This window comes from Oxyura jamaicensis, chromosome 27, assembly GCF_011077185.1.
Source record: "Oxyura jamaicensis isolate SHBP4307 breed ruddy duck chromosome 27, BPBGC_Ojam_1.0, whole genome shotgun sequence".
Lineage (NCBI taxonomy): Eukaryota > Metazoa > Chordata > Aves > Anseriformes > Anatidae > Oxyura > Oxyura jamaicensis.
The window spans coordinates 4,464,409-4,487,638 of NC_048919.1; the positions used below are offsets into that span (position 1 = coordinate 4,464,409).

The window sequence follows — 23,230 nt, forward strand, 5'->3', positions numbered from 1 at the left end:
CATATTCTCAAGGTATATGTAAATAGCAGTAATTATTGGCAGAGACAGGGTGTGTTATAGCTAAGGGTGTGTACCCGAATGAGTAGGTGTCATCTTCAAGGTAAAATAACTTTTCCAAGCACACGAAAACCTGAACAAACGCCCAGTATGCAGTGTTTGAAGCACTGACCAACCCCAGTGGTGGCTGGCAGAGGTGCAGAACTCGCAAAAACAGGAGGTGCCTGCAAGGGGCATGAACATCAAGGACCAGGTGCAGAAGAGGGGCCCAAATCAGTGCCTCTGATCACTGCCAGCTGCTGATACAATGCAGCACAGCGTCCCAGAGCTGCCCCCTGTCTGGCTCACAGGCCAGGAAAAGAGGCACAGGGAGCTGCACAGGGCAGTGAGGGAATTAGGAGCACCAAGAGGAGACAGCACAAGAGAGCTAGGGGAGGTGATGAGGTATGGGGAAGACCTAGGAGAGCTGCAGCCAAGGCTATGGCACCAACCTCACAAGAAACCTGGTTCCTCTGCTGTGCTCCTGCAGTAGCCCTGTCTCACCCCACGCTCCTTGGGCTACCGCTGGGGTCAGCTCCTAGGAGAGCCTGACGCCTGCTTTCTATCTCCAGTTCACTGGCTACCAAGGGCTCGGATGGAGAGCAGCCGACTGGAACTCCTGATGGACCAACACGCCCACCTGGAGGTCCTCAGGTGGAGGACATGAAGCCCTCCGTGAGGAAGATGGAATAGATAAAGCACAGCAGCTTGTTGTGCTGCTTCTGCTGTTGAGCTTGCTGGAATCAGCTGCCTGCCTCCTCCTTCCTCTGTTTTTTCTGTGCTCTGTTTGGAAAGTGGGTGCAAGCTCATAGAGTGCTGGGGGTCCTTCTTCCTCCGGCTGCGGTGAGTGTCCCCAGCTCCTCCCAGGTGGGGGCAGATGTGGGTGCAGGCACCAATGTGTCTGTGTGCGCTCCTGGAGGCGTGGGCTGAGGTCGCCTGCAGTGGGCCTGAGCCATCTCCTGTGAGATGGCAGCGAGCTGGCAAATCTTTCACACCCACATGGGCCTGACGAGGAAATGAAGAGGCAAATCCAAAACATTGCATCATGGTGAGGGTGTTATTTTCTTTAGTTTGTTTTTCACTTCAAGAAAAAACAGGCTTTTTTTGAGAGTCTGACTCATGTTTTTTGACCTCTGACATCGCTGCTGCTCTACATCTTGCTGTTTGGTTTGTTCTGTAGGTAAAATCAAGTGGGCTAAGGTTCTCTTTTGTATTTGGCAGTTCTCAAAAATATGCTTTTATCTCACCACAAAAAAAAAAAATACTTAAGAAGCCTTTTTTATTTTTTTTTCTTTTCCACATGTTAATGTAATTATCAGATTTTTATCACCCCCAAAACATTCAGACCTAAAAAACTGACCTGTAACAGTTACATAGCATGGAGTGAGCCCTAAAGGGTAAATGTTGAAGTGTATCTAGATGCTGAAAACCTTTTGAGGTTCCTCTTGAGTTTCTTTATATTCCAAAAGCAATTAAATGGGCAAAATACCTTATTCCTATTGAAATCCATGAGACTTAGTATCTTAAGAACTTTGTGCACCTAAATACCATTTTGAAGCATTAATTTGCATATGTGGTTGAGGTTAGATTCCCAAGAAAGACAGAAGTCTCATGTTTGTTCAGCAGCTAAACATTAAATACAAATAAATGGCAAAACTAAGCAAGAGTTTAAAAACATTACCTGGATCACAGGGTCTTGCAGAGCTAATCTCCTTCAAGCAAAATGAGGACTTCAGTTGTAGGAGCTCTGCTTACATAAAGGCTTATCCCTATGATAGAAAGAAATAAAATGGATTAATAGAGCTTTAGATAGATAAAATATCAATGTAAACCAAACTGGCACAGACAGAGGCTAGGGCAGCTTGCTGCACGTAAGGAAATTGAGCTGCCATTCAAAGCACGATGTTGTGGTGATGCACAGCAGCTTAGAGGAAGCAGAAAAACACAGCTTCCCCCTCAAGTCAAGGGGGCAGGCTAGGTGGACCGATTCCAGAGCTTTTTGACGGCGAGGTTAACCCAGAGATGCTCTTGTTCCAGTCAAATCTGGGTTGTGGGGAGATCTCAACTAGCAGTGGTGGAGCTTCTGGGAGGAGGGGGGTATGCTGACAAGGAGCAAGCTTTTCTGGGCAAAGGGGGAACAGATTCTGACCATCTCTGCTCAATTCAAAGTGGGCACTCGATGAGGTCACTTATCTGTCCTGTGCTGTTTTCTCAGTTCCTGCCAGCTGTGAGTGTTCCACTTGCAGCTTCTGTGTCTGCCCTGTGTCAAGGACTCATTGATGGCTCTATTCTTCTCTTCTTCCTCTCAGGTTTTGTCCTAAATCCCCAGCTACACAGGCTTTGCTTTTACTTATTAAATATATATATATAAATAAATAAAAGTGGGGTGGGGGGAACTACTTTGGATTTTTTTTTTCCAACCAATTTATCAAAAGTTACTTAAAGCAAATGCCTTCAGATTGCCCATCAATCTAAAAACCCTGTGCTGACACAATGCCATTAAAACTGCACTGCCTTTGCTCCTTTGCTTGCTTCCCTTCTGTCCTTTTAACTCGAGGTGTTATTGGTCCTGCTGACAGCTGGAGGATTGAGAAAAATTCTCCTTGTAGGTTCAAAGAGCTGGTGCTGGTTATGCACATGTAGAAGTACACGAGCTACAACAAGCGTTGCCACCAGGTGTCTCCCTTAACTTCCCTGTGACCTTTCTGCCTGGAGATGGATTAAGAGGAAAAAGTCTAGTACTAGGAGTTATTAGAGTATTTTGTAATGTCAGTGTCAGCCAAGCCTAAAGCAACAGTAGGTATTGCAGGATACACTGTTGGTTTTTTTTTGGTTGGTTTATTTAACTGGGATCAGGGCATCCAACACAACTACCTAGTCTGTGAGTTTAACTTCCCTCCACCTTGTAAGTCTGCTGGTTATACTGACGCGTGAAATGCATGCAAACAAATTTACTTGCATGCCTCTGCTTGTGTCTGAGTGGCAGTTACGGATTTCTAGCTTCATATAGATTATGGCAAATAGAAATGAAGCCCATTAAAAAGAAATTGGGATCTATCATCTCTAACAAGAAAGCAGTAATGAAAAATGTTTTATCTGTAACAAAGGGATGCCTTGGGAGGCATTGAGAGAGGCTGTTCAAAGACAAGGTAGCCCACAAGTACACGGAGTTAATCCCTTATGGGGCTGTGTAGCTGAAGCTTTAGATGGTACCTGTCAAGAGAGAGGCTCAGTCTTCCAGCGCTGCTTTCATGAAAGGACTGGCAGTTTGAACCTCTCAGTGTCTGCAGAAATTCAAAGGTCAGCACTTCTAAGTTGCTCTTGGATAAATGTGATCAAAGTGAAGAGAAAAAAACGCTTCCTCAGCATCAGCAAAAGGTTTGGATGGGCTGATCACAAGGAAAAGCCCCATTAACAATCCTGCAGCCTAGCATGTGTTGTCTGCTGCTTGGGAAGGATTTAGGGGAAAAAAAAGGCATCCTCTTATTGCAAGGATGACTTGTTCTCCTACACTGACATAAATTCCATTCTGTTCCTGGATAACTTGACGTGATCCTGTTCAGTAATTCTGCCATCGTTGATTCAATTAGTCAATAGAGGTAACTTATAGTTACACTGATTTAACTTCCAATGTGAATCAAGGTCACCTTAATTCTGAATATAATGGTCTTTATGCGGGCTTAATGCACTTTAACTAATCCACTTTAGTTCAAGCACATTAATTTATCAATACATCCTTGTAGACCAAAAGAATAATTGAAAATCAAGCTGAATCACAGAATAGTCTAGGTTGGAAGAGACCTCCAAGATCACCGAGTCCAACCTCTGACCTAACGCTAACAAGTCCTCCACTAAACCATATCCCTAAGCTCTACGCTAGCATGAAGTTTTTTAGTAACAGTTTCAGGGACTTCCAAGTGCAAACATTAAATAACTGTGAAAGTTCTTATCGGTGCTTTGAACCACAACCTGCCTGTTCTGCTGAGGAAGAGCAAGATCTCAAAGCACAGTAACAAGCAGGTTCTAGCAGGGCTGCAGACGTGAGATGTAGGTGGCATAGTGAAAACACCTGGGTTTGTTGTCACTTAATTGTAGTGCACTTAAAAACTACAGAGCTGGGCCCTTTTAGGATTTTGCAGCAAGACTGCTGTGTGTGAGTAACCTGCAGCACCCTGTGAGCAGCAGATGAAGCCTTCTGCCATCACTCAACCTCAGTTTCTCCCTTTGGTAATCTACTGCGCTTGGAGTCATGTCAGACTGCAAACCGCTCTCATCAGTCCCTTACAGACGTTGCACTCAGATGCAAATTTGCTGTGAGCTAGAATGTGGTTTTTGTTACTGGCTTGGATTTCAGCTTGAGCAGGAACAACCTTCAGACTGCTGTCATCGCCTCATGGCAGCTTCTCTACTGAACTGGGTGCGATGCCCCACGTCTGTAATTCAGTGCTTAGATAACAGACGACACCACTTCTGCTAAATTGCTTCCAGTTTGGAAAGGGGATAGGGAAGTGTGGTGTTTAATAAGCCCACCACTGTCCAGAATGGTTCTTCTAACGGTTAGAGATTGAGAACAGGGAATTCTAGACTAGAAGCCTGTCTCTGCTGTCTGTCCTCAGTGACCCGTACTTTGTACCTGACAGAGCAATGCAGGTGTGAACGTTGTAGGTGATGCTGGTACAACTGTGGCAGAGGCTACAGAATCAGCTTTAAGCCCTCTAGGCAGCTTGGACGTAAGTTGCGATTGCTATACTGCAGAAGGGCAGTGTTTGATCGTATCGGAGAGAGGAAAAGAGCTCTAATTGCACTCCCTTCTCCCAGGCAGAAACGCAGCAAATCCGTTTCATGTCAGGCTGACTGCAGCCATAACTGTTTGTGCCTGGAAGGACCTTGCAATAGCTGATCAGGGTATCAAGGTTTTCAATAGTTAATCAAGTGCTTTTGATTCCTAGGTTTGAAATCTCCTCCGTGCATGCAGCGTCATTGATGGTGGGTTTTTATGGAGGGGGCAACTGACAACCAAATGGAGATAGCTGAAAGATTACAGGCTTGAAAGCATGGATGCTGGTTCTGGTTTAGGTCTGTCTCTCACTGTTTTTGTTCTTGGTTCCCTTCTTTCACTTTGATGCTTTTTTTTCACAGTCCTCAGTTTTTTTCTTTGCTTTTTTTTTTGAAGTGGTTTTGCAGTTATTGGGCTGATGTCTTATTTTGTTGTTAAATTATCACATACTGCTTCACTTCTGAGTTATAAAAGTCTAGAATTTCTGTAAACAGCTAGTTTCATCTTGCATTTTGCAACTCAGTTCTATTAGGGGAAAAAAAAAAAAAGGACACTTTAAACCTGGCACCAATTCTGGAGTTTTAAAAAAAAAGCCAAATGAGGTAGAGGGACTGCAACAAGAGAAACCAAGTGAAACATCAGCACATGGGGTTGTTCGTTTGTTTGTTTTTAACGCCAGGGATGAAGAATCACAGATATCTGTGCCAGAAGACTGGATGAGCTCTTCTTGGGGAAACCACTGGCAGGATTATTCCACATTTCCATACGCAGTTGTCTTTCAAAGGCTGCAGGGGACTGGTGTTAAATCTTCTGCCTTTTGAGCATGGTGATGCAGGCTCCTGGAAAGGATGCTTTCCGTATGGCCAGCTGACATTTCAGTTCTTTTGGGAGGCCTAATTACAACTCTGCCCTCTCTTACATCTCTTTATCTCCCTGAACAATTCAGTGGTCACTAGTGCTCGATATCCTTTAGGAACTTACTGGCAGTTTGCACATCAGAGTGGGAACAAAGTCCAGGGAATGCTTGAAAACCCCAGGCATAACCAGTGGTCATGCACCTTCCCTGACACCTTCCTATTGTGCCCCAGGAGTTTTTCTTCCTATTTCTTGTCTCTTTGCCTTTTCTCTCCTGTCATTCTTGCACAACCACTGCCTCTGTTTCAGGTTAGTGCAGGCCCCTAAATACAAAAATGGACCTGGTAGTGTAGGCAAGCAAAACGGAGCAGACCTTGCAGGAAGGCACCCAGCAGTGACCTACAGGGTTTAGGACCAGCAGCATATGGGGCAGTGACTACCCTACATTTTCTTTGCACCTCGGCTGCAGCAGCCAGAGGTGCCTGTGCTGCTGAGAGCTTCACTTCTCCCCTTCTGTTTGTGTCTCTGGGTACTTTTCTCTTGTCACAGCTCAATTCCTTGACTGCAAGGTGAGGAAGTTGTTTTAGTGCAGAGCAGATGCCAAACTGGTCAACGTGTTTTTTTCTTGTGTGGAAAGAAATGCCACCACCATGACCTGACGCAGGCATGAAGGTGAATTCCCAGTAACACCAAGCATGTGCCCTTCCCTCCTGACCAACCGGCAGCAGGGGCAACGGTGTGTCCCTGATACGAGCCTGTCTGCTGTGCAGATTGCTTCCTCTGCTGGGTGGATAAGAATCTGATAATAACCTCATAGTGAGATTATAATCATGAGATTTTTTTCTTTCAGGGCATCCCCTAAAACCACTCTAAGAACTCTTCTCGGTGATGAATCCCAGCTCGGTACTGCTCTTAATGTCAGGAATTTCCTTACAATTTCACTTCTGCTATTTTGTTTGCTTGAAGAACTGTGTCAAAGCCCTCCCCAGAGTAAACCTACTGACTTCAACACACGAACTTTCCCCGCATGCCTTGTGAACGTCAGCTCAGTAGCCCGAGAGCTGAGTGAGTTGTTTGGGCAGGAGGCAAAACATGAGGTGGGAGATCCCAGGTCTCTTGTTTTTGCGCTGCTGGGCACAGCAGAACAAACAGAGACGTCAAGGTCCCTTCTCAGCGTAAGAGGGATGTTATTGGGAAGTGGGCACTTGAACAACATTCACCCTTAACTCACCAACTTCTGCCTGGGTGACCCTGGCTTCCTACAGCAATGGGGAGAAACCCTCCTGGTGCTTTAGGTCAGCAAAAGAACAGATCAACAGAGCTAAGAGCAGGGGGAGCAAGCTGGTGTATTTTATTCAGTGCACCACGCTGTCTTTTGCCGTGGCAGGGTGTGGGGAAGAGGGACAGGTCAGCAGCTGGCAAGGCACCTATAGCACCCGAATTCAACCTGTAATGCATTGTTCGACTGGTATGCAAAACCTTCTAATGCTCAGCCTGGAGCTGGACTATAGCAGTGTTGGTTTGCTTACCTGGAATTGCCAGCAGTTCTTGCGCAGCTCCGTGAGCCAGTACGTGACATACGGGGTGGGTGATATCCTGTGCAGCCAGGGGCAGAGCTGGGTGAAGCTGCATGGAGTCCCACCTGCTGAGAAATTCTGATGTCACCAAGTCAGGTTTTATTACAATTCGCTTAAAACCAGGTTAATGAAAAATACATGAAGGCTTTGAACTGTGGATGTAAAAACATTGTGCTCTATGCTTTTTTCAGAATGAACTTTGAGTGCTGTAAAACCTTATGAGTTCTGCTTTCTAATACCATGCCCCTGTTACTCTGCACAGCCTGTGTGTGCTGGCCAGGCACCATGCTCTGTGAGGCACTGGGATCCTTTTGCTCTTGGGTTATTCATATGATGTAGTTAGAGGAGAGACAGCAAGGAGACCAATTTTATAACCAGGACATAAGTGTGAAATACAGGAGCTAGTATCTCGTGAGATTTCATTGCAGGAGGAGTTGCAATTTAATGTCAGGCAAATTCAAGATGACGTTTCAATTCAGCTCAGCGAATTCAATGTTTCGGTTCATCTGGAACGAACCTGAAATGAAATCTTCTTCTGAGCTAATTTCCTGTGGAATTTATTGGGAACTTCACTTTCTTTTGAGAAGTCACACTGATGAACGATTTCAATGTAGTTCTAGTACTGTGACCTGGGTGACGAATTTTATTACTAATTTCCACTTTTTTTCCTTCAGAGGTGACAATGGCAATCTAGTTCCTAACATAAGACTGAGAACACCTAACTATCTTTTGATTTTGTTTTTTGCTGTTAAATAGTTGGTTGATCTTTACTGTAACAAATGTATTTCGGTGAGCAGATAGCATAGTGTGACTACCTGGGCATGGCTGAAAGCCTGGCCCTGAGAATTATTACATTTGTTCAAGCAGAATCACAGCTTTGTAAGAGATAGCTTATGGGGTGCACATATTAAAGGGTATATGTCAGAAACAGTCACAAAGGCATGAAATAGACTGCAAATATACCCAGTCAAATTAAGCAGAGCTTTAATAAATGCTTTGAGAACTCCCCAGGTACAAAACATGACCGTACAAGAAGATTCAGTGTCATAAAGATGTAGCAAGTTATTTTAAAATTTTCCAGTTCTGTCTTAAAGGAAACAATTTACTTGAACTGGCTCTGACAACGTACAACTTAGCATGTACTAAAACTTTGAAGCTAATGCCTGGGAATATGCACAGAAAACAAACTGCAAGCCATCTGCCTGCCTCCTTCTTCTCATTGTATTTGACACTGTGGATCTGGAGGCACGTTTGCTAAGACAGCCTGGTTCCCCTCTCGTGTGGCTGTGTAAATAGAGTAAATCTTGATGATCATCTCTATCTTTACACAACCACCACTCCCACAGACAGCACTTGCAACTGTTTAAAGCTTTACACCCACCATTTCTTAGTATTCTGCCTGTACCTGAGAGAAGTCTTTCATCTCTCATCCTTCTTGGCGGAAGTGGTTAGAAGACACAACTCTCAAAGGCAGCGTACCTGCTTGGATAACTGATGAACAAAAGGAAAATAGAGCAATAAATAGTCACAGAGATGTGAAATGCACCTGCCTACAGAGATAAGTCAAAAGCAAGCGTATTGAAAAGCCAGCGATGCATGCTTAGACAGAGCTAAGGAAAGTGCAGGTCTCCTTCTGTGAAGCCAAATAAATGTTGATGGTCTTCAGGGACCTGACCTTGGGCGAGTCTGTGGGGACCCAGCATCGTGCACGGTGTGGAGGGCACGATAAGGACACCAGAACGGAATCAGGACCACGGTGGCACTGGCTTCCTACGAGGGAAACATTTAAGTGAAAACTGGCCTGGCACAATGTTTTAGGGGGACTGAACTGCAGAAGGATGTCTGGGTACGTTCAGAGACCACCCACAGGATCAATGACTTCAGATATGTTTAATTTGGGATTGAAAGCTGGGAAGTGACAGGTTCTGCTTCAAGTTGAAGTAGTTAGTTAAAGGCACGGCAGCAAGTGATTAGTAGTTTTAGGAGCAGATTCTTAAATTTTTATGTACTCAGATTCTAATCAAGTCCTGTTTCAGCTGTGATTAACCACCACATTATCTTAACATACATACATCCCACAGTATTCTAAACACAACCTTCAGATCTTGCAGTGGTTAACTATGCTAGAGAAAATCAAATCAGCTCTCCTTAGCACCACGTAGTGTTTGCTTTTCTCAAGAGCCACAGACTGGCAGACTTTCAGGGGTCATGGCGTTTTAATATTTGGAAGAATCCTTCACAAAACAATTCCAGCTTGGATGCTGGCTTAGGGTCCTTGCAGAGAGCAGGATTCTGCTGTGGGAAGTTGTATGAGCAGTAACACTGAAGTGCTGGTGTTGATGTAACCAATCAGTGCACCTAACGCAACTCATCTGCTCCTTGTAATACATATCCCATATAATGATCAGGTTATTTGGTAAGACACTGATCAGATTATCTTGAAAAGCACAGGCATTCACAAGAGCCAGATACTGGCTGCCCAGCACAGATGCATCTTACGATAGCTACCCAATTACAGAATTATTTGTCTGATGCGGGGTAAACATTATCTCTAGATCAGTCAAGAGGTAGCGTGGTACAATAGGGTTTCTTTTTTCTTCTTTTCTGGTTATGCTTCTACCTGTTAGAAGAATCACTTCCAAGAACAGGCATCCACCTTGGACAGCCATAAACCAAAAGCCACTGGTTTATACTGAAGCTGATCCGTTTATGAAGAGGAATAGACAAATCGACCCCCTGCCAAGGCGAGGGACCAGAACTGCCAGCGCTGCAGGTCCTCCCAGGGCTGTATGCTGAGGTCTGAAACTTCGGCAGTAACGTGATGCTGGGGAAGGCACAGGACCACAAATGTGCTAAACCTTTTTGAGGAAGATGGTGTGTGCTGATACTTAGCAGATGGTAGCGCAAAAACACCAAAAAGCAGAAAGAGGCGGGGAAGTCCACTTGGAGCTGTTGATTATCTAGAAAGGGTGCTGCAAGCACGTGAGAGACGGGAAAAGGGTCGCCTGCTGCTGGCAGTCCTGCACACTGAGATCTGTTACCTGGTAGGTGAGCACCTTCCCTAGCAAGGGTCTAGCAGAAAAGATGGAAACTTCCCCCTTTCCTCCAGCATCAAGCTCTGACAGATGAAACAGGATCTATTGTGGGGAGAGAACAAGAAAGGAGACTCTTTCCTCTTGTCCACTTATCACAAATTCTCATATTCAAGTGTAAAAGCAGAGCCTGCTTCATTTTATTGAGTTCTCAGTAAAAAAAAAAAGTGCATGCACGTGTGTGCATGAGCATGTGTGTGCACAAGCACATGTGTGCACAGCCCTCAGCTGGAGGCACTGAGGAAGCACCTGAGCACATCGAGTGTCTGCAGAGAGCACAACTTTCCTCTGCTGGTGAGAGCCCAGGGAGAAGGAGGAGGGTCTTCTAAGTGTCAGTGACAGCAGGGCACGTCACCAGCTTCTCACAGAGCCGCAGGAAGTATAAAAGGCAGAGCTTCCCAAAGAGGGTCTCTGGCAGGAGCTGCTGCACGCCGAGGCTGTGCTGGGACGTACGATGCTCTCACTAACCTTGTGACTTCGTTTCTGTTTGAAACAAGACCATGGACAGTGGTGAGTACCCCTTCTGCAGCCTCTGGCTTTGCCTTCAGTTTTAGTAATAAGGATAATGCCCAAATTCATGCGCTATGACACAGGGATGAGGCACTTTTAACAGAGTAATTAATACAAAAAGATTTATTCTTCTTTGCGTGTACTATGAACAAAAAATTCTACTCAAAACTATCTTTTTCACAGGCTCAGCAAACTCAAGTCAATTACTTCAAAAACGTGTTTTAAAAAAAAAAAAAAAAAAGCTTGGAGGGAATTTCAAGTGAGCTACTCTGAACCAAAGCCAATGAGCTCTTCTCGTATCATTCCTATCTTTTTTTATGTTTCTTTAAAAAAAAAAAGCCATCTCCTTGGCAATATTTTAATTCCATGAATAAATGAAGGCATTGAGAGTTTATTCTTGGCTAAACTTGTCTAATCTTAGGCAAACTGCCTATAAATGACTGCTGCAAAAACTGTGGCTTTGCTGGAACAGCCCTGAGCTGGGGTCTGCATCCCAACGGAGTGCTCCATCACCAAGCACACAGAGCAGAGCACTAAGCGAGAAGCATCAGCTCTTTGGCACATGCCACCCCCATTAGCCCAGGAGGCACAAGGCTCGTTTCTGTCTCTTGCAGAAAGTTTCAAGCTTTTTGTTATTTGTTATTGTCACTTCACATCCAGTGCTCCGCAGGCACCGACTTCACAGAGCGTGAGTGGGTGGTGGGCTGTAGGAGGCAAACACGCTGTGGGTCAGAGATGTGGAGATGAGATACAAGCTCTTTTCTTTAAGACTGTATGATTTATTCTTTTTTTTTTTTTTTTGGCTTTCATATTTGCAAACACTAATTCCAGGGTGAATGAGGGAGGTGCAGGGATTACAAATGTAATAACACCTCATGAGGGTGCATTAAACCAGATTAACCAAAAGGGGTTTATAACACAACTAAAACCTCCCTGTGCCAGGCAACGTGGTCAGAGTTGTAATAAGGATGGTGAGAGGGATGGGATGGTTCGGGAGGGGTCTGCCTTTCTTCTGGGATATTTTCAAATCAAAGCTTTGAATTAATTGGGATGTGAGAGGATTCCCTATGCATTTCAACACTGCAGCAAGCGGTATGAAGGCAGGTGCAGATGTCCTGTGTCAAGCATTGTAGACCCAACTAGACAGCCTGTGAATGCTGAGATTTGAGTGCCCAATTCCCTGCATGTGCCTTAGGCTGTAGCACAAGAATAAGGAATATTGGACTCCCCATTTTTTGAAGAAGTTGTGAAATGGAGATGCAAAACTTTAACTCATGCAATATTACGGAGAAGGCTAGCCTCGTACAGTCAGGGCAAATAACCACTTCTGGTACCTTTGTCCGCTGTTTCAGCCCCCAAACTATTCCTCATCTTCCAGACAGGGCTTTCTCCTCTTGGAAGGTCTGCAGTGATCTCTGGATTAAGCAGTTTCCACTTGCAGTATCCAAATGTAAAGCAACAAACAGTGCAGCTGGAGCTAAACCTGTGCTGAGTTAGGTAGGGGAGCTCAGGTCTCTCAACCTGGGAGGTGACAGTGACAAAAAGCAGCTGGGGGGTGCAGTATGCTCCTGCTTGGTGCAAAACAGGGGTACTAGACACCACGGGATCCACGAGGCAGGAGCAGGGAATGGGCAGAGGGAGTCTTCTCATGGACACATCCTTAGAGCTTCTAGCAATCAGTGGTTTAGGAAATTCCTGAGCTGCATACAAACCAATGTGTCATAACCCAACTGGAGCTGTTGGCCATAAATCACTCTTTGTGATCTCATTTAAGCTTTTGGCCCCTGCTAACACCATGAAGTTGTGTTGTAGGTCTCCTGTTTAACGGGGGACAGCTGTTAGTCTGACCTTAGTTAAATGGTAAAGGCATGACAGAAAAAAAGAACTAGTGAGAACCTGATAAGAGTATGGCAATTTTCATGCTTCAGGTTCTCTGTCCTACTACTGTGTTTCAAAGGGATAGTCCTAAAGAAATATTTATCAGCATTGGAATAGGAACATCAGTGCTGTTAGACAGTTGCACGGGAAAGAAGATTGGCTCATCTGACGGCTTTTTAAAATTTGCTTATCTCTGTTTATCTTGCCTTTTGATTCACAATTTCCTAAAGGAGGTGGAGACAGATAACCAACTTCTCCAACACAAATGTATGAATGTAGGAAATAGAAGTCGTTCTGTTACCCTCACTTCAGCAGTGAAAATGTTCATCTTTCCTTTGTCAGTTGTGAGAAACACAGGGGAAAGGAGGGGGGAACAGGCACTGAGCTGCTAACTGCCAAAAGTCATTATATTATTTAAGTATGATTAATTCTTCTCAGAAATATCCGGTTCTTTCCCCAAAAGCCTACCATACTGATAGTGAAGAGGCACCAGAAACTGGTGTATGGGTACAGCTATCAATAGTGCGTTACTCACTGCCTACACGTGTGCTAAGATACTCCAGACTGATTACTTTGCAGTCCTGGCCAACGTAATAAATAAATAAATAAGCAGAGCAGGTTTGCTCAGCTTTGGAGTACTCACAAAAGCATTTCCGACTCTTGCTTTTCACTTTGCACATCCCTCAGCATCAACAGAGGTGAGCAGCTGCTTCCCCACAGTTAGAGCCGGATCTGTTTGGGAAGAGCTGACCTGCAGAACAAGAGGGAGTCCCTTGTGCAGAAGGAGCCCCAGTGATTCCCTCTGCAGGATTGCTTGTCCAGTTTAAAACATCCTACTTGGTTGTGTTTCTACTCCTCCTTCCACCTCTGGGGAGACTTTCTACCAAATCCTTCTTGCTGTCAGAAGTTCTTCTGCTGTTACTTAGCTATCATTCTCCTTTTTTCCTAATTCTATGCTTGAATCTCTAATTCTGGGCATATCTGTGGGGATTTGCTGCTACTACTGCTTATTTTATCTTGCCTAAGATTGGCTCCTGATGCTGAAGGAGATTCAGATAAACTGCATGGGATTCATCTGTCCAAACCTACAAGCCCACTCTTCTGCCACAGCACAAAATGAACCGTACCACGACTGTCTTAAAAGCATTTTCATTCCCTTTGCTATCAAGGGAGCCTAAGCAATTAAGCAGATGCTGATGGCTAGAAGTAAGATGAATCCCAGTCCCTGTGCTTACTCCATGGACCAAGATTTCCAAATCTGAGCTGCTGCTGCCTGATCTCTCCGAGCACTGCCACCAGCAGCTGCGCGTCTATCAGTGAGCGAAGAGGTGCAGACAGGGCAGTTTTAAGCAGCTTTCAAAACTGCTGCCCCCTTTCATAGCAGTGAGCTGGTGGACGTTATCTCCTCACCATCCATCTGATAAAAACTGCGCTGGGATGTTCCCAGAGGGCAGAACCCTTTCCCTCTTTCTCTTGCACTAAGCAGTTCTCCTTTCCACCGTGTTTTCCCAGGAAGGGAGCGTGCTTTTGAGAAGTGCAGCAAAGCAGTGCATCGCCAGGGCTGGGGGCTTACTCAGGGCTTCACAGCATGCGTTGACTCATTAACTGTAATTTTTTTGTTGTTGTCGTTTTGTAAGTAAGGTTGTTAGTTCGACTGTTTGCGGGGACTTTTGAGAGGGTTTTTTCTTAATATTTTGAGGAACGAAACTTTACAAAAATACCCGCAGCCGAGAACTGCCAGAGGCAAGAAAAAGTAAAGCTACTTAAAATTGCCCATTTAACGCCAAAGCGGGTCTCATTTCCTCTCTGCAACCCGTTTGCTTCTGCTCCCCTCTCCCTTCCCCCACCACTCCGGACTCCTAAGAGCACTGCAGCAAGAAGTGAGTTTCGTCCAGTTGACCTGAAACCAGTGACTCAGGGACCTGGTCGACAAAGTAGTGCGGGAGACCACGAGGCTGAACTGCATCACCAGTTGTGCCTCTGCAAATGCGTAAGCTGAGGTGGGGGGAACAGAAAGAGAGGAAGGAACGGTGCAAGCTCTTTTTATATTGAAAATAGTTTGACATTTAAGATACCTAAAACAGCAACCGAGGGAAAAAAAGATTGTGAAGTTCTTCAAAGGAATGATACTTAGCTGAACTGTTTCAGAATCGTCAGTTGAGTCATTTTGTTATCAGTCCCGTTTCGTTAGGCACTTCAAAGTGTGCTTAAAAAACACCTCACTGCTGCTAGGCATTCAGGATTTTTTAGTTTAAGCTGGGGCTGGACTGGCCCTGGGAGGTGAGGGGAGATGCATCAACCTGCAGAAGGGAAGGGTATTGCACTTGGAGGGCGAGAGCCTGGGGATGGCCGTGCTGGTGCATCAGCCTGGCACTAGGAGGCACCGTGGTTGTGCTCTTCGGGTGGAATAACTGAGCAGAGTCCGGTTTAAGTTGGTGTCCTTCCCGTGGGGACTCAGAGTGGCTCTCCTCTGCCTCCTCTGTATACAAATTCTCAGAATTTGACTATCTTTGAGGCCTCAGTCCCTGACAAATGGGGTTGACGGTGGCCAGTAGGGGTAACAATCAGTAAACACAGGCAGGCATAAACACAGCCTGCAGGAGTCCCTAGGAAACCAGGCTAATAAGACTCTGGGACAGATCATTTAGGCTCCAACAGGGTTTTTTTGCAGGGGTCAGGGACCCCATGCCAGTGTCCCAGGCAGGGAAGGCAACTATGTCTTAGGCTTGCTTTAACATGCTGGGTAAATTTAAGTGGTTTGGGTTTTTGGTGCATTTCCTGTGTGTGATATGCAAAAGTTTGGTAAGCATAAGGGAGAGATGGCTCTATCAGGTGCTCACTGAAGCTCTTCCTGCAGTCTGGGACTGGTCAGACCGCAAGACATTGGACAGAAACAACACAGACAGAAGCATTTAGCCAGGCCTCCTCCTTTCCCCTCAAGCCTAATCTTGGCCAAGCGACCTTGACACACTCTCCTCCTGCACTAATGAGGCACTTCCACGTGTTTCAGATTTCCCCCAGGAGGATTCAGAGTAACGTAACTAAGCACCCAGGAGCAGGAGGATAAATGAGGAATTTAAGAGGTGGGGAGGAGGATGACAAGGCACGAACTTCTACCAGGCCTACTGGGAGGCTCACATACAGGCCCCAGGGAATGAGAAATATGAGTTTTTGTACAGGCCCTAGGGAATGAAAAATACAAGTTTTTGCACATTTCACCCATGCTTTGCCACTCACGTGTAATTAAGCATCTGCAATCACAGATACTGAGGTAACTATTGCTGTTCTTATGATGCTATTATGGTGGGCAATTACCTGAAGTAGTGAAATTCATTCTCCTGGTCCAGTTCAGTACCTAACAGGAGACTGGCAGAGCAGGGGAGGGTGCGAAGGAGCTCTGCAAAGAAACAGCAGGCAGCAATGCAGAACAGAGCTGTGTACAACAGGCTGCTGAACACCAGAAGGGCAAAGGATTCAGTGAAATTTATGAACAAACAGGCTTATCTGTAGGAGGAAGGCGTGCTCATTAGAGGAAACAGGCAGCCAAAAGCCAAAGGGATCTCCTGCCTCTGCCCCAGCCTTGCTCAGCATTCCTGGACCACATAATCTGTGGGGAAGCAGGGGGCTGCTGTGCAGGGAACTAGCTGGTGCCGAGAGGGCATCTTAGCACGAGCAGCACAGAACACCCTGACTTGGAATGGACCCACAAGGATCATCAGGTCCAGCTCCCAGCTCCACCCAGGACCACCCAAAAATCAAACCATGTTTCTGAGCACTGTCCAAACGCCTCTTGAGCTCCGTCAGGCTCGGTGCTGTGACCACTTTTTTGGGGGGAATCAAAAGCACAATGCTCAAAACAGGAGATGCCAACTCTCCTCAAGGAAGGACACGTTCTGCTCAGGCCAGAGCAGACAGTGGGGGCTTTCTCACAGCTGCCAGATCACCTTCTAGCTTGGGCAACTTTCAGTCACAACTGCCTGGGGTAGATGCTGGCATGTGCTTTAAATAGAGAGAAGAGAAAGCTTTCACTGGCCTCTCCATCTCTGCTAACCACAGCAGGAAGAGCTGTTTGTCTGAGATTGCTCTCACTAATATCACATCTGGCTCTGAATTTAATTTTTTCCCCCAGCTGTCAGCATGCTGTGTCTCCACATCCAAAGGCAGCACAAGCCAGCTCTGACATTTAGACAAGCAATAAATTTCAGCCAGCTTCAGTTATGTATATCCTGCAGGGAGCCGAGCTTTCCTGTTCTGCAGTCCGGTCACCTCTCTGTCAGGGAACAGCTGGGCCAAATTTATTGCACTCACAGCTGTATGTTTTTACATGTGTGTTGGGTATGCTACACCCTCAGCTCACATGGCAGCACAGGAGACCGGCTGCTGATTGTGCCTAGCAAAAGCATGAAGCTGGAGGGGGAGGGAACAATTGAGGAAAAAAAGTCTAAAATACAAATTGTTACACTACGTGCAAGTTAACTGTCTTCTGTTATCAGCCTTTATAGATGAGACTGGAGGGGCTGGATTTCTGAGACTTAATCTATGCTTGACAGTGACTTGTTACATGACCCTGGGCTATCCTGTTAGCATCTTCATCGCTTTTTTGTTTATGCAGCTGTGGAGAGCTTTGCAGGGTTGACAATGCCGAAGTCAAGTATGCTACCACTGCTTTTTCAAAACAAGCATCGTGTGGAAATCCCTACTTAAGTGCTGATACTAACACAGTGTCTCCTTCTTCTATAGGTAAACAGTTAAAGGTCACCCTTGTTTTCAGCCTTCCTCTAGTTTTTCAGGTAAGATGTTGAAAACAACGTTGTTGAAATCCAGCCGCGTTTGTGTTGTGGGTAAAGAGAGATCTCAAAAACTTTGACACGCAAAACAGCAGCCACCCACAGCCTGGAGAGATCCGTAGGGGACAGGGCTGCTCATGATCAGAGCCCAGCACGTTTGGAGGCGGGCAGTGAGAAAGCAGAGAGCAGTGCTGAAGCATGAAGAAAAACAAACAAAAGAAATACAAAGAACGAACAGAGACAACTACATAGACCGATTCTAAGGTGGTGTTTTCTGTTAGAACCAGTTTCCATTATAGCAACAAAGCGAGCATTTTCAGGAAAGATAAAAATATCACATGAAGAGCACTTGTGAAAAGTCAGCCTGGTGCTCTTTAGAAGTACCTGCTCACGGTGCTGGGCTTTACCTGCTCTAAGTACTGAAGAGCTGACATGCCCAAGGAGGAAGAGTGCAGCTGCCTCGAATCTCACATTCATTTTCTGCCAGTTCCTGCTCAGAGTAAATCTGAAGCAGGAAGGAGAAGCCCAAGCACCGAGCTCTGCTGTGACCTGCTCCTGAACCACGGGCCTGGCCCCCAGCACTCACGCTCCTGCAACCACAGGGGCAGCCTCAACCACGCCATGGTCCCCCGCTCGGGCTCTCGGAGAGGCTCAGCAAGGCAGGGAGGGTTTTGCAGCCTGCTTCTTTTCCCTTTCACTTCTGGTGGCATGCCTCCAGATAGCACGCAGGATGTGGTAAAAGCCAAGCCTACCTGAGATGGAGAGTGTGCTGAGATATTCGGTGATAACATGCAGAGGTATCCAGGGGAAACCTTTCATCTCTCTGCAATGGAGAGAAGGTACTGGAGACTAATAAGTCTCAGAAAAAGCAGGGCACAGATACCACAAGCTCAGTCTGCCCTGTAGATTATGTCAGTGTAGGAAGATGAAACGAGAATAATCAGAGCTTAAATCAGGGGCAGGGGCCTGTGAATGAGACACCAGCAACTCGTCCGTGTCAGCACGGTAACAATTTCCTGCTTCACTCGCCGTGTTTCCTCACAGTTTCATTGACACCTCTATTAATTTAACAGAAAAAAAAAAAAAAAAAAAAAAAAACACAGCCAAGGGAGGCTCCAGCTTTGTCTTCCCACAGAGCCCTTTGTTCACACCACTGGGTTAGCTATTTTGCAGGCTCACCCCTAGCTGGGAGGGAGGGAGGAGAAGGCAGGAGGACAAGGAAGCCCATGAGAACACCGGTGTCCATGGTGCCAGGTTCCTTCTGGTTACAAAACCAACAGTTGCACCCCTCTCGTAGCACTTTCACAAGTGAGAAGTGTGTGTGAGCACCAGGAGTACCTCAGATGGGGAAGGGCGGTGAAACTGAACTTAGAGAACGCCTAACGAGCAGGTAGACTCGGTCTAGAGGAAATTTTGTCCCTGTTGAGAGAAGAACACCAAAGGATGTGTTATTTTTCCGATTCTACCTGACAACCATGTACATGCAGCTGTATTTGGTCCTGAAACATTCTGGAAAACAGCCACGCGTTTGAATGTTCTCAGGTGTTGTTTTGGCTGAGCGCTAACATTCCTCATTGAATTCCCATAAGGAGACCCCAAAAAACCCCAAGCCCTACATACTTATCAAGAAAGCTCTCAGCCACAAGACCCTGCCATTCACCAAGGGAACTCCTTGGGACTTCTCTGCTGGCTGTGGCTGGGCACTTCTGCTGCTTTATTGACCAGCATCAGGCCCCTGCCAGACACCACCAGCAGCAGGGCAGCAGCTGTGCACCCACAGTACCTGTCTCAATGCGCCTTTTTTCCCCCCATTTCTCTGTTCTAGTTCTGTTCTGGGAACAATGTCACCGATGACTACGACTCCAACACCACCATTGACTACACCATGTTTGAGACCGTGTGTGAGAAGGAAGAAGTCCGTAACTTCCGTGCTGCCTTCCTCCCAGCCATGTACTCCCTCATCTGCTTCACGGGGCTGCTGGGGAACGGGCTGGTCATGGTCACCTACATCTACTTCAAGAGGCTGAAGACCATGACGGACATCTACCTGCTGAACCTGGCCCTGGCAGACATCCTCTTCCTGCTCACCCTCCCGTTTTGGGCCACAAGTGCAGCCACGTACTGGTGTTTTGGGGAATCTGCCTGCAAAGCAGTCTATTGCATCTGCAAAATGAGTTTCTTCAGCGGGATGCTGCTCCTCCTGTCCATCAGCATCGACAGGTACTTTGCCATTGTTCAGGCTGCCTCAGCACACCGCTTCCGTCCCCAGATGATATTCATTAGCAAGATCACGTGCGTTGTCATCTGGCTCCTGGCCTTCATACTCTCAATCCCCGAGCTTGTTCACAGCGGTGTGAATAACCCAGACAACCATCCCCGCTGCTCCATCATTGCTAACGACCTGCAGACTTTCAACACTGGCATCAAAGTATCCCAAATGGTCTTTGGCTTCTTATTTCCCCTGGCGGTCATGTCTGTCTGCTACCTCATCATTATCAAAACATTACTCCAGGCCCGCAACTTTGAGAAGAACAAAGCCATCAAGGTGATCATTGCCGTGGTCATCGTCTTCATCGTCTTCCAGCTGCCCTACAACGGCGTCATGCTGGCCAAGACCATCTCAGCCTTCAACCACACCACCTCATGTGAGGAGAGCAAGAAGCTCGACATGGCAGATGACGTGACCTACACGCTGGCCTGCTTCCGATGCTGCCTCAATCCCTTCCTCTATGCCTTCATCGGCGTCAAGTTCCGCAACGACCTCTTCAAGCTTCTGAAGGAGCTGGGCTGCCTGAGCCAGAAGCGCCTCTGGCAGCTGTCTGCCTGCCGTGAGAGCAAGAGGTTTTCCTTTGCCATGGAGACAGAGACAACTACCACCTTCTCCCCATGAGGAGAGCTCCAGGGAGGCTTTAACCAAGCTGAAGGCTGTCGTGGTTTTGTACACTGCTTCTATTTTGAATTACTGGTAGAGGAAGACCTGCCACTACTTTAAGAAAGGCAGCTGTAAGAGGAAAACCAAGGAACCTCCCCGTATTCCCCTCAGTGATCATTGCTATCCAGTACTCCTGTGGATGGAGAGACTTTGATAAAGCTGTGACTAATAGTAAAGCAAGGGGAAGGGAAACCAGTGAGTTTTGAATTTATCATGCCATTTCACCTTTATTTTAGTCTTTCCTAGTCTAAATCAGAAATGCTCAAAATAGAACATTTTCCTTAAAAGCAACGAATAGCAAGAGACAGACACATGCAACAGAACTGCTTGTTTTAGAGATAAACTTCCAAGAGCACTGTCCGTGCTTTGAACGTTGCATTTAGTAAGACCATCTTTTACGCTCCATAAATACAAAAATGATGCCTGTTGCACTGATTCAGCACTCGAGACAAAACAGTACCCACGGACTCAGCCTCCAAGCATAACACAATATGCAATATAAGCTGTGAAGTGTCCTAGCATGCAAACCTCAGCCCTGCCTTCCCTATGAAAAGTGAGAAATTTGCTTAACTAATACCCAGTCCGTATTTGGTATGATATGCCTAATTTCAATAGCTATGCATACGATTGTGGCATCTCAGGTTTGTCAGGAAAAGAACAGCCACTTCGCTTTTGCCTGTAGCAATGATATCTGGTATTTCACCTACAAGGAAGGTGCATCCTAAGGAGCACAAGTTATTACATCCCAACATTGACTTGTATTCTTTAGAAAAGCTGCTTCACTTTAGCAATAAAGCCTCCTTCACCTTCTGAAAAGACATCCACCTGCACAAGGGCTGACGCAGGGGTAGCTAGCAAAGTTTAAATTCAAACTTCTTGCACAAAGACAATTAACAAGAACCAAATAACTGGTGCCTCCCCAGCCACCAAGGGTACAAACTTGAACTAAGAAGCAGATACTTCTGCACCAATCCAGACAGGTACTCAAAACATTATTTTTTACCACCTAGCCATTCAGCCCATCCAAATGTCATCGTTACTACTGACATGATGAGCAAGTCTTTACTCACATGGTTGATATTAAAGCACGTGTTTTGGCAGACTGGTGCAGGAATGCTCAGCATTTTACAGATTCTAGCCCAGGACAAGTTTGTATCTGTTTCTTAAGGCAAGACTTAAATTCAGGGTACAGTTGTGCCCATGGTCCAACCACTGCTATTTGCCAGTATCTGAAGCTCACTTCTATCTAGCTTTATCAGCTCCTGTGTACGCAGTCTGCTGATTTTCACATACGTGTGGGGGCTTTCTGTGCTGTTGCTTGCTGACCTCAAGAGATAAAAAACACAAATGTGGGTTTTCTTCTCCCTTCCCAACCAGTGTGTCTTTCTAGAAGGACTTTTGCAGCTGTCTTTTTATAAGTCAGATACGTATTTCACTTATAAGCTACTGAAAATGTGTTTTGCATTCATACTGTCACTTCTAATAAAGAAGCCATTCACTGCAGTTTGATTTAATGCAAAGGACGGTCACAGCGTTGAAGATTACTGCCAGGGTCATGTACTTGAAAGGAACATGGCAGCTGAACAACAGATTATTGTCATGTAAAACAAGACCTTGAAAAGAAACCCTGAATGTCACGCCAGTCGATGCATTTACTAGAAGAATGAAGATTCCTACCAACAGACTAATGCCCTGGGAACTGCTGTTACAGGACATCTGAATGTCAACTGGGGAGGAGTTGCTGCAATTGTTTGTGCATCTGTTATTGACTAGCACGCTCTAATCCCCATGGCACACAGCTCTCCCCAGAGCCAGACATCAGTGGCAAAAGGTCTTGGCCATGAACTGCTCTTGGTACTGGGCAGGAACCTAACTCAGTGGACATACCATGCTCACCTTCCAGAGCAAACAGTTCTGATTTGGGGAACCTGTAAGGCACATTCCAGCGGACATACAGAGCCATGCAGAGCAAAATACATGCCTGCTAAACAGACACACTTCTTTCAGTGCAACTCATGGAACCATTAGGAGACATGCAGGGAACTTTCTGGATCATAGGTCAAAAACCAGAGATTTTGTTCTAGAGAAACAAGAACAAAAATCAGCCTTCAAAGAGAGAATCCAATTAGCTGGTTTTGAGATAATGCTGCCACTTATATGGCTGTCTGCCAATCATTAAATAAATTCTCCTTCCTAAACCCTTTGGCTCAGGGGTGTGGGATTTTGCCATGAGCTCAGATTCATTCTGCTCTGAGTTACCTATGTTGAGTGACAATCCCATCCAGTTGTTTCAAGCATTTTCTTTTATAATGGCCATGTAATACATATGGTAAGTGCTGCTTCTCTGTCACATAAAAGGGGAGGGTTAAGACTGACACACTGAATAGTCATTTGTTCTTGTTTTTCCCCTATGGTCCTTGCACAGACAAGGCGCTTGGCTAATAAGAAATTTACCAGAGTAAGGAATACCTATAATACAGAGTCTTTTTAGTTTTCTTCATCAGTAACAGTATACTCTTGATGTGTTCATACATGTAAAGCTGCTTTTTATAAAAAAGTTAAATATGTACATGAATGTACCCTGAAAATACACTGCTTTAACTGAACCTTTTTATAAATAATACACTCACCTAAATTATTCTAGCAAGGAAAACTGCTCGAACAGAAAATGCAATTGTACCCGTCTCCTGTTTAATAAAAGCCATTCCCCTTCTACAAGCTGAGAATTGTCTACGTTTTTGTCAGCCAGATGTATTCTAAATAGGAAAACATGCAGCTGCCTTTAT

At 45.7% G+C, this 23,230-nt stretch overlaps 1 protein-coding gene and 1 long non-coding RNA gene across 2 annotated transcripts in view; one reads left to right on the forward strand and one right to left on the reverse strand.

Annotated features, from left to right (window-relative positions):
• Positions 1–23,230, reverse strand: part of LOC118178827 — a 65,043-nt gene that overhangs the window by 32,016 nt on the left and 9,797 nt on the right. The window contains exons 5-6 of the long non-coding RNA XR_004756294.1: positions 7,198–7,313; positions 1,718–1,805 (exon numbers count right to left, since the gene is read on the reverse strand). This is a non-coding gene — a long non-coding RNA (uncharacterized LOC118178827). The remainder of the gene's footprint in view (positions 1–1,717; positions 1,806–7,197; positions 7,314–23,230) is intronic.
• CCR7 (C-C motif chemokine receptor 7) lies at positions 10,556–23,159 on the forward strand. The gene is made up of 3 exons (XM_035347614.1): positions 10,556–10,847; positions 17,466–17,515; positions 19,338–23,159. Exons 1-3 carry the CDS (start codon positions 10,838–10,840, stop codon positions 20,400–20,402), a joined length of 1,125 nt encoding a protein of 374 aa, XP_035203505.1. The 5' UTR covers positions 10,556–10,837; the 3' UTR covers positions 20,403–23,159.

What these genes read in the sequence shown, in the direction of transcription:
- CCR7 (XM_035347614.1), top strand. An exon ending in GCCTTCCTCTAGTTTTTCAG is followed by an intron (nt 17,516 to 19,337) that starts GTAAGATGTTGA and finishes TCTCTGTTCTAG; the next exon opens with TTCTGTTCTGGGAACAATGT.